The sequence below is a fragment of the Peromyscus eremicus genome, chromosome 1 (assembly GCF_949786415.1).
Source record: "Peromyscus eremicus chromosome 1, PerEre_H2_v1, whole genome shotgun sequence".
Classification (NCBI taxonomy): domain Eukaryota; kingdom Metazoa; phylum Chordata; class Mammalia; order Rodentia; family Cricetidae; genus Peromyscus; species Peromyscus eremicus.
In genome coordinates, this window is record NC_081416.1 from 182917716 (window position 1) to 182927582 (window position 9867).

General features: G+C 47.6%; 2 protein-coding genes across 4 annotated transcripts; one reads left to right on the top strand and one right to left on the bottom strand.

The window, feature by feature from the left end:
- Positions 1 to 130: 130 nt before the first annotated feature.
- Ndufa3 (NADH:ubiquinone oxidoreductase subunit A3) lies at positions 131 to 2734 on the bottom strand. The gene is made up of 4 exons (XM_059244000.1): positions 2599 to 2734; positions 2303 to 2377; positions 609 to 686; positions 131 to 288 (listed from the first exon to the last, which is right to left on the bottom strand). The coding sequence occupies exons 1-4, from the start codon at positions 2606 to 2608 to the stop codon at positions 197 to 199; spliced, it is 255 nt and encodes an 84-aa protein (XP_059099983.1). The 5' UTR covers positions 2609 to 2734; the 3' UTR covers positions 131 to 196.
- A 1033-nt stretch (positions 2735 to 3767) lies between these two features.
- Positions 3768 to 9088, top strand: Oscar (osteoclast associated Ig-like receptor). 3 transcript variants are annotated; one of them, XM_059243961.1, is made up of 5 exons: positions 3768 to 4004; positions 4502 to 4534; positions 7847 to 8146; positions 8397 to 8678; positions 8851 to 9088. In XM_059243961.1, the coding sequence occupies exons 1-5, from the start codon at positions 3950 to 3952 to the stop codon at positions 9000 to 9002; spliced, it is 822 nt and encodes a 273-aa protein (XP_059099944.1). In that variant the 5' UTR covers positions 3768 to 3949; the 3' UTR covers positions 9003 to 9088. The 3 variants fall into 3 exon arrangements, with proteins under 3 accessions (XP_059099944.1, XP_059099950.1, XP_059099955.1); XM_059243967.1 differs by having other exon boundaries at positions 3768 to 3986; XM_059243972.1 differs by lacking the exon at positions 4502 to 4534 and having other exon boundaries at positions 3768 to 3986.
- The last annotated feature ends 779 nt before the right edge of the window (positions 9089 to 9867 follow it).

Consider the following 9867-nt stretch of genomic DNA (forward strand, 5'->3'; position numbering starts at 1 on the left):
GCAGAAGATTGCCATAAGTGTGAGGCCACCCTGGCTACACACTTGAGTTCCAGGTCGGCCTAGCCTACATGAATAGTGAGATTTTCTTCTCTCAAAACAACAAAAGAAACTCACCAAGGAAAAGACTGTATGGTTGGTTTTCACATTTTTATTGGGGGGCAACAGGGAAGGGGGCCTCTTCCATCAGCAGGAGTATTCACAGGTTCTTCAGCCATTCCAGACTTGGGCCCTGAGGGTCCTGGGGGTGGCTGGGCACATCCGGCATGTTCCCATTATCTCGTACAGGCACTGTGAAATAAAAGGATGAGCCACTGAGATCAGCAGATCTCTAGGGTCCTGTAGAGAAGAGGTAGTCTGTCTCTATATATTCAGAGACAGTACTGGATGCCAGGTGAGAAAGAGGAGAGTAAGGGCCAGAGATTCAGCAGCGGCAGAGACAGCCAAATGAGGGAGATATCTCTAACAGGGACAGAGGAACACAGAACCAGAAATCTGGAGAGAGAAACTCAAAACATGTTAAGTTAAAAGTACAAAGAACATCCAAAATGCAGCAGGGACTCTCCTACACAGCTGTGCCTGCCCCTCCCTCAGCACACGTCTCTGCTCACCTGGGTAGGTGTAGGGTGTGGCTCTGTTGATCATGCCAGCATACTTGGTATAGGGGCTGATTATGGGCATAATTATAGCTGTGGAGAAAGGCATAAATGTGAGATCCAAGGATGAAGTGGCTCTTGAGGGGTAGGGAAAGGGCAGAAACCGATCCCTGGCAAAGGGGAGCAGGAAGAGCCAGCACAACCAGGAGGGCCCTTTGGTGGGTCCCTCAGCACTCCACCATCCCCACTTATCAGAGGTCAGTGTAAATCTTGAAGTGGGGAGTAGCAGAGAGGTCAGAGCCTAGTACTCAAGAACACGTGAGGCCCAAAGGCTGGTCACAATTTGACAGCTTTTGGATTAGCCCATGTGGGCTATAGCCAAGAGTCTTCGTGAGTGGAGGTGGGTATATAACAGGATTTTTTTTTTTTTTCTTTTGAGACAGGGTTTCTCTGTGTAGTTTTTGGTGCCTGTCCTGGGTCTCGCTCTGTAGACCAGGCTGGCCTCAAACTCACAGAGATCCGTTTGGCTCTGCCTCCCGAGTGCTGGGATTAAAGGTGTGCACCACTTCCACCCAGCAACAGGAATGTTAATAGACCAGTGTTGCTGACACAAACTCATATAGCTTCTGTGGGCATTCCCACACATGTGGCATACAGAAACACACATATACATAAATCTATTTTTAAAATGTGTTGGAGAGATGGCTCCTCAGTTAAGAGCACTTGCTGATCTTCCAGAGGACTTGAGTTCAATAACCAGCAGCCATGTTCATTAGCTTACAACTGCCTATACCTCCTGCTCCAAAGGATCCTATGCCCTCTTCTGACCTCCACAGGCACACACACACTTTTAAACAAAGATTTGCTTGTGCCTGTAATAAAACTTGAGAAGCCAAAGCAGACTGCTGGGAGTTTGAGGCCAGCTTGGGCTAAATAAATTGTGTGTTCCCCTATATCTAAAAACAAACAAACAAACAAACTGAAAAGGTAAAAATAAAATCAGTTGTAGAAAGTCTTTAACCTTGGAGCTGTGCGAGAGCTCAGCAAGTCAAAGTATCTGCTGCCAAGACTGACAACCTGAGTTCAATCCCTGAGACTCCCAGAGTGGAAGGAGAGAACTGCAGCAAGTAGTCCTCTGACCTCCACAACCAACTGGTGATAATCACACATACAAATGTAATTCTACATTTAAAGAACGAATCAGTATGCCTCAAATAATTATCTTAACATTTTCTACATTAAAACCACATACTTTAGGGTATTCTAGGTCTTTGAAGTTAGGGTGCTGGGTGGCTGGGGGGGGGGGGGGTTAGAACTTCGTTATCACACTCCGGCTCAGCGATACTGACAATAACTATGGGACTGTGATAACTACCAAACCACAGGTCTAACCCCAGACCTTCGTCATCAGAATTTTCTTAACAGGTCACCCCCATCCCCCAGGGCTTCAGTGCACCTGAACTGTGAACAGCCCTGTCCCAAGGCAGGCTCTTCACCAGAGAGGCTTGCTGGGAGATTTGCCTAAGACAGACTTCCGCACTTCGAAGTCAAAGTACAAGTGAGGCTGTCTTGCGTAGGTGTGTGTAGGGTAGTGAGGAAAGGAGGCTACGGTAATGTCGGAACAGAACGGGCAAGGGGGATGCAAGATGAATTGTGGAATGCTGATGTCCTCAGAGTGGAGGATGCACTTTTGCTCCTGGAGCACTCACCGAGACCCCAGATAGAGAAGGACACCACTAGCACCGGCTGGTTCGCCCAGGCATTCTTAAGGAAGGCGGAGATTCCTAGAGAGGTGGGAGAAGAGTCACCCTTGGGGGCTGCTGCGGTGACCTCTAACCCTCTCCTACCACTCCTACTCTGCAAGAGCACCCTCGTGACCGCCGCGCCCCTCTTCTGGGACGGATCCCACCGCGCCCCCAGAGCTCTGCTGAGCCTCATTCACGGGTCAGCCCACGGATCCCTGGGAACTACCTGAGCCCCGCGCACCTCTCGAGCCAGTACTTACTCGCGGCCATCTTGGTCTTGGAGACGACCAGGGCGCGGAGCTCTCTGGGAGTTGTGGTCCCTTCCTTTGCGCGAGGCTCCGCCCCTTGGGCTGTGCCTTTCCGAGTAGAAGTAGCGGAGTAAGAAGGCGAGGGCGTGGAGCCTTATGGGAGTTGTAGTTTCCGAGTGAGGCTTAGCCGACGTTTTAAACTAGAACAGAGAACCTTGGCGGCAAAGATTTAAACCACAAGGACTTTGCACACCTGCTGGTCTCAACTTTTTCTTTTAGCTTAAAAAAAAAAAAGATGCGTCAAAGGAGTAACTTGGAGTTCTCCAGCAAGAAAGTCCGCTTTACAATGAGGTCACATCTAGACAGTCCCTCATTCTGGAAGTTCTAAATTGATACCAAATAGATTAAGGACTTTTTGTTTTGTTTTGTTTGTTTTTTGAGACAGGGTTTCTCTGTGTGTAGCTCTGGCTATCCTGGAACTCACTCTGTAGACCAGGCTGATTTTGAACTCACAGAGATCCACCTGCCTCTGCCTTCCGAGTGCAGGGATTAAAGGTGTGCACCACCACCGCCCGGCAGATTAAGGACTTTCCGTGCTTTACGTTACTAGCGTGCAGCTCACAGCATTTTTTCCCTCCACCCCTCAGTCTTGCTGGAGATTGAAACCAGAACAGGCTAGACTACCCATCTACCACTGAACCACGCCCCCAGGCTGTAGCTGGTGGATTTTAGGCAAGTCCTTTACTGTTGACTGCCACATTTTCGCGCCCTATCTTTAGTTTTTATTTTGAGACAGGGTTTCATTAAATGGCTCAGCTTGGTGCCGCAAGCTTTGAACTTGGGATCCTCTTGCCTTGGTTGTCCAAAGTAGGTGGGATTACAAGCCTGAGCCTCCAAGACCGTGCACATCACTTAAAAAAAAAAAAAAAAAAAGTTATCGGCTTGAGCCAGCGAGACCCGGGGCTGTGAGGCACTGATGGAATCTGAGCCTTCTCTTTCTCACCAGCATAGTGTATATTGTGCACCAAGGATCTTTTCCCCTTTCCTCCTTTTTGTTTTGTTTTGTTCCCCCCCCCCCCCAACTGGGGCTAGAACACACTGGGCAAGCAGTCTCCCCCTTCGCTACATCCTCAGCCCTCCTCCCCTACTTTTAAATGGAATTAATGAATACCGGAGGCTATGACTGTCCCTCTTGCAACTTTTTCCAAGACAATGCGGCAATGACACGGTTACCCAGGGGCCTCCACCTGACTCCTCTCTTCCCTAAACAGGGCTCTCACATGGCTTTCTGGTGCTGCTTCATTTCCTCAGAGGACAGAAGGCAGGGTCAGCCTTTTCCCCAGCTCCACGGAGAGTGCCCGCCATGATCCTGTCGCTGATACTCCAGCTGTTGACTCTCTGTGAGCTGTCCTTCCCCTGTGTGTGGGTGGGTCCTTGGCTGGGCTGAGAGCGTATCTGATTATCTGGAATCAACATCCAGTTTAGAAAAAAGAGTCAGGACTGGTACCCAGATACTCGAGTCCTAAATGGAGGAAGACAGACTGCTGGGTCTGGGGTGAGCATAGATTTCTCTGGATCTCCAGGGAGGAGGAAAGTAAGTAATATCTAGGGTCAAGGAATATATTCAGTTCTCATGACAGATGGGCAGGACTCTTGCACTGGAAAGAGGAGGGCATCCAGACTTCCAAACCCCAAGAAGGAGAACAAAGGCCCGCTCTCTTAGGACAGACCACTGGCTTCTTAAATACCTGGGGAATGGAAGTCTAGAGTTTTGCTGGATCCTAAAGAAGACAGGGATAGGATTCTTATTTCCCAGAGGAAAAAGAAACTGTGTAATCAGACTCTAGGGCTCCCAATGAGGGAAGACTGGTAGTCACAAGGGCTTTGTAAAGAACTGGCTCCTAACCTTCTGCAGGGCCTGTGTGTTACACGGACTTCACACCAACAGGTGAGTGGCTCACTCCAAATGCTCTCCTTTATGCTGCTCACACCCCATCTCCACCAAATCATTTTATTTTGATGCCCAGCTTCACCCCAGATTTCCTTATTCCCCTCTCCTCCTCTTCCTTCTCCCTCTTTCCATCCCTTCATTTCCTCTAACTCCCTTGTTCCTTTTCTTTCTTCTTTTTCTCCTGTCTCCTTCCCTCACCTCCTTCCTTCTCCCCTCCCTCTCCTCCTTCCTCCATTCCTTTCCTCCTTGGCCCCTTCCCTTCCCTCTCTTCTCCCTTCTCTTCCCTTCATCCCTTTGGTGACCATTAGAGGTGAGTATAGAAGACCATGAATGTGGATATTAAGGAGACCTAAACTAGACCATCTTCTTCATTGCATGGCCTTGAACAAACGAGGGTCTTGAAGACTCCATCTCCTTCTCTGGAAAATGGGCTGCAGTAAGGATTTAATATGATTATATAGGTCAACTGTAGGCTCAGATCCTGGCATAGTCCAGACATAGGATTTCCTGCAATGCCCATTACACCAGCTTCTCTCACTGGAAAAGGAGAATTCTCCTACCCCAGGATGGTTTCATCTTGGGTTTTCTGATGGAGACCGTGTTTCCTTTCTCTCAACCGTTCTCCCGTTGTACTCCAGTTTTGAATGAGAACAATCTGGGAAGCCATTCATATCTGAGTTATCAGTTAACTATTTCATTTTATGTGTATGAGTATTTTGCCAGTATGCATGTATGTGCACCACATCCATGTCTGGAGCTGGCAGAGCTCAGAAGAAAGCTGAGGATCCTATGGAACTGGAGTTATAAGTGGTTATGAGCCACCATGTGGTGCTGAGAATCAAACCCCAGTCTTTTGCAAAAGCAGCAAGTACTCTTAACTGCTGAGCCAGCTGTCTAGTCCCCTGATTTTAAATTCGTTTTATTATTATTATTATTATTATTATTATTACTATTATTAGTTTATTTTTGGTTTTTTTGAGACAGGATTTCTTTGTGTATCCCTGGCTGTCCTGGAACTCACTCTGTAGACTAGGCTGGCCTTGAACTTACAGAGAGCTGCCTGCCTCTGCCTCCCGAGTGCTGGGATTAAAGGCGTGTGCCACCACCACCTGGCTATTATTTTAAATGATACAGCTAATGGGTACTCATTGTTATAAAGACTCAGTCATTACTAAAAGATATAACAATCTTCCTCTTCCCCTTCCTGTGTTCCTGAAACAAGCTTCAGATCCTACAAAAAGCTTTCCATGCATTCATACACATCACGCATTTACACACTTCCCCCTTTTCTTGCCACATCAAAATTGGTATTTCATGACCCATTCTGCTCTGGGTCTTAAATGTTAGACTTAACAATTTGTCTTGGAGATATTTCCCAATCATTACAGTTATTTTTACATTTTAAATTTATTTACAAATAAGAGTTTGCCTATGTATGCTGAGGCAGTGGAATTATTGGGTCATTGACCATATCATGTTTTTGTTGTTTGGATATGTACTAGGGATGGTTTGAAACTACGGTCTTGTATGTAGTGGGCTAGTACTCTCTCATCGAGCAACACTCCCAGTCCCTCACCGAGGCGTTCTAGAGAGATGTTCTACCACTGAGCCACACACCCTAGCCCTCACTGAGGAATGGTTACACGTACCCCACTGTTCTATCACCTACTTAAGAAAGAGATTTATTTTTGTTTTTCTAACTATGTGTATGTGTTTGTGTCTGTGTGGGAGTATATGTACACGAGTGCAGATGCCTGCAGAGGCCAGAGATGTCAAGATCCCCCTGGAACTAGTTACAAGTAGTTATAAGTTGCTCAGTGTGGGTGCTAGAAGCCAAACCTAGGTCCTCTGCAAGAGCAGTAAGCACTCTTAACTGTTGAGTCATCTCTTCAGTTCACTATTTTATGACCTGTTAAAGACCCACCTTTCAACACTGTTATATCAAAGATTAAGCTGGGGAACATGTTCAAACCATAGCAGTAATTATTGACATGTGGCAAACCTTAACTGCTTGTAGTGAGGTGTGGTGGTACACGGCTGTCAGCCTAGCAATTGGAAACTGAGGCAGAAGGATTACAAGTTTGAAGCCAGCCTGCACCACTAGTGAGGTCTAGAACAAACTGGGCTACACAGTGAGGCTTTGTTTCAAAACAAACAAATGAACAACAACAACACAAACAGTAATAGTAAGACCAAACAAAACAAAGTAACCATTTCTGGTATTGTATTTTGAAACTATGCCTTAAAATTTCGGAGAAGGGCTTGGGGATTTAGCTTGGTTGGTAGATTGCTTGCCCACCAGGCCCCAGTACTACATAGATGGGGAGGGGAGGTGGTGGTCCTGATGGTGGCTCATGCTTATAATCCAGAAGGATCAGAAGTTCAAGGTCATTCTTCTCTACGTAGCAAGTTCAAGGCCTGCCAGGGTTACACAAGAACTTGTCTCAAAAAAAAAATATGAAGAAGGTTTGAGGTTATATCTTAGTGGTAGAGTGAGTGATTACCCACAATGCATAAGGCCCTGGGTTTACTTCTGGGCACAAACAAATAACTACAGGGAAAAGCTGTAGTCAGACTTTCCTTTGAGCCACCAGCTCACAAATAACGACACAGAGACTTATTAATTATAAAAGCTTGGCCATTAGCTTAGGCTTGTCCCACTTGCTCTTATGACTTAAATTAACCCATTTTTTAAAAAATTAATCTATGTTCTACGATGTGGCTTTTATCTCTCTCCCATTCTCCCTGTCTCACTCTTCCATGTCTCAATGGTGTCCCACTTTTCTTCTTCCCAGAGTCCTCTCTGTCCCCAGAAGTCCTGTCTAACCTCTTTCTGCCTAGCTTTTGGCCATGCAGCTCTTTATTAAACTAATCAGAAGGTGTCTTGGCAAAGACACATCTTCACAGTGTAAACAAATATTCCACAACAGAAAACTCAGTTAGAGGTGGACATGGTGGTGCAGACCTTTGATCCCGGCACTCAGAAGGCAGAGGCAGGAGGATCTCTGTGAATTCTAGGCCAGCCTTGTCTACAGAGCAAGTTCCAGTATAGCTAGGGCTGCTACACAGAGAAACCCTTCCTCAAAAACGAAACAAACAAAACAAAACAAAACAAAAAAAGCTCAAAGTTAGAGTTTTACTCCTGTGATTTTCAGCTAGTTTGGGCCAGCTGTAATTGTACTCCAGGCCCTCTCCTCCTTTATAGAGATCTAAGATCAGGAGAGAGAGCTGTCTGTCCTCCTTCTTCTAAGTCTCCTGGGGCTGCTGGGGTGGAGGGTCCTGAGCACCCAAGCACTTTTCTTTATTAAGCTCCGCCAGCCTCAAACCCCAAGCCCTGGCTGGGGGCTCATCCTGCTGCAGTTGTGACTCCGGGAGTCAACGTGACTTTGAGGTGCCGTGCACCCCAACCTGCCTGGCGGTTTGCACTCTTCAGAACTGGTGATGTTACCCCCCTGTTCTTCCGGGATGTGTCCACGGAGCTGGCTGAATTCTTCCTGGAGGAAGTGGCTCTGGCCCAGGGGGGCAGTTACTACTGCCGCTATCGCAGGACAGACTGGGGACCCGGTGTCTGGTCCCAGGCCAGCACTGTCTTAGAGCTGCTGGTGACAGGTGAGATCCGGGAGGAGTTGGAGAAAGGCGCAGGAGTGAGGTTAAGGTGGAGGGTCGGGTGTGGCAGGGAAGAGGGACACAAGGAGAGAGATGACAGGGAGGTAGATTAAGAGATTCTTGAACATATGGGAAGAGGAGGGTGAGTTTGGGGGATGGGAAGAGAGGCAGGCAGAAGAGAAGGGAGGAGGAATGGGAGGGCAAAGAGAGACAGACAAGCCAGCCTACTTAAAGCCTTGCCTGTGTTCTACAGATCAGCTGCCCAGACCAACACTAGTTGCATTGCCTGGGCCTGTGGTAGCTCCAGGAGCCAACATAAGCCTGCGCTGTGCAGGCCGCATGCCAGGCATGAGTTTTGCGCTGTACCGTGTGGGTGTCGCAACCCCTCTGCAGTACATCGACTCTGTGTATCCCTGGGCTGACTTCCCTCTGATGGGCGCCCAGGCTCCTGGCACCTACAGTTGTTATTACCACACACCATCTGCTCCCTATGTGCTGTCACAGCGCAGCCCGCCACTGGTCATCAGCTCCGAAGGTGAGGTGCTCTGGGCCTTCTTCAGACCCAAGGGTCCAGGGACATCAACCCCATTCAATTTAGAGACTTGGGAGTTGAGTCTACAACGCCATCTGTGTGTCAGATATGCAGAAGAGCATCAAGACTCTGGGGTATGGCACCAACACCCTGTCTCCCTCTCTTTGGCCCACAGGTTCTGGCTCCTCGGACTATACTCAGGGAAACCTCATTCGTTTGGGAGTGGCCGGGCTGGTCCTCATCTGCTTGGGCATCTTAGTTACTTTTGACTGGCATAGCAGGAACTCTGCTTTTGGTGGCTTCCTGCCTCAGCAAAACTGGGTGTAGGCATGTGGGATGAGAAGATCCTGTCTGGAGATGGGCAGAGAAGCCGGGATCATTGGTGATTAGCCCCTGCGGAAGGCTCCAGGCGCCCAGACTCCACTGGATTAACTACCCTTCACCCTTTTGCACGGTAGCTTCCTGCTGGGTCCTCTCCTAGACCTCTCAGGGGAGTGGACAACGCTACCATATTTTCTTTGATTGTAAAATGGTTTAATACTACATTATTGGGATTGTTGAAGAATTAAAAGGAGTGACTGGCCTGTGGGAAATGATGTTCAGTTAATGTTAGTGACTTTATCCTCTCTTGAAAACCCCTTCCCCCCTCATATCTCCTCCCTTCCTTTACCCTCTCCCCTTCTTTTTCTTTCTTTCTGGCTTTGCTGTGAGCATAGGTTCATTCTACCACACTTAGAAAACAATACATATATATATATATATTTATGTATGCATATACATATACATACATACATACGTATGTATGTATGTAGTCAGAAGGTTTCCTGTGTCCCCGCCTGGTCCCACGGCCTCTCCGTCCCAAGTAAACACACAGAGGCTTATGTTAATTATAAACTGTATGGCCATGGCCTATGGCTCAGGCTTCTTGCCAGCTAGCTCTTACAACTTAATTCAACCTATTCCTATAAATCTGTGTGTTGCTACGTGGCTGTGGCTTTACTGGTCTGCTGGCATCTTGTTGTTCCTTTGGCTGCTGCTGGCAACTCTCTCCAGATTCTGCCTTTCTCTTTCCTGTCTCTCTCCTTGGATTTCCCACCTGCCTCTAAGCTGCCTTGGTATAGGCCAAAGCAGCTTATTTATTAACCAATGGGAACAACATATATTCACAGCGTACAGAAAGACATCCCACAGC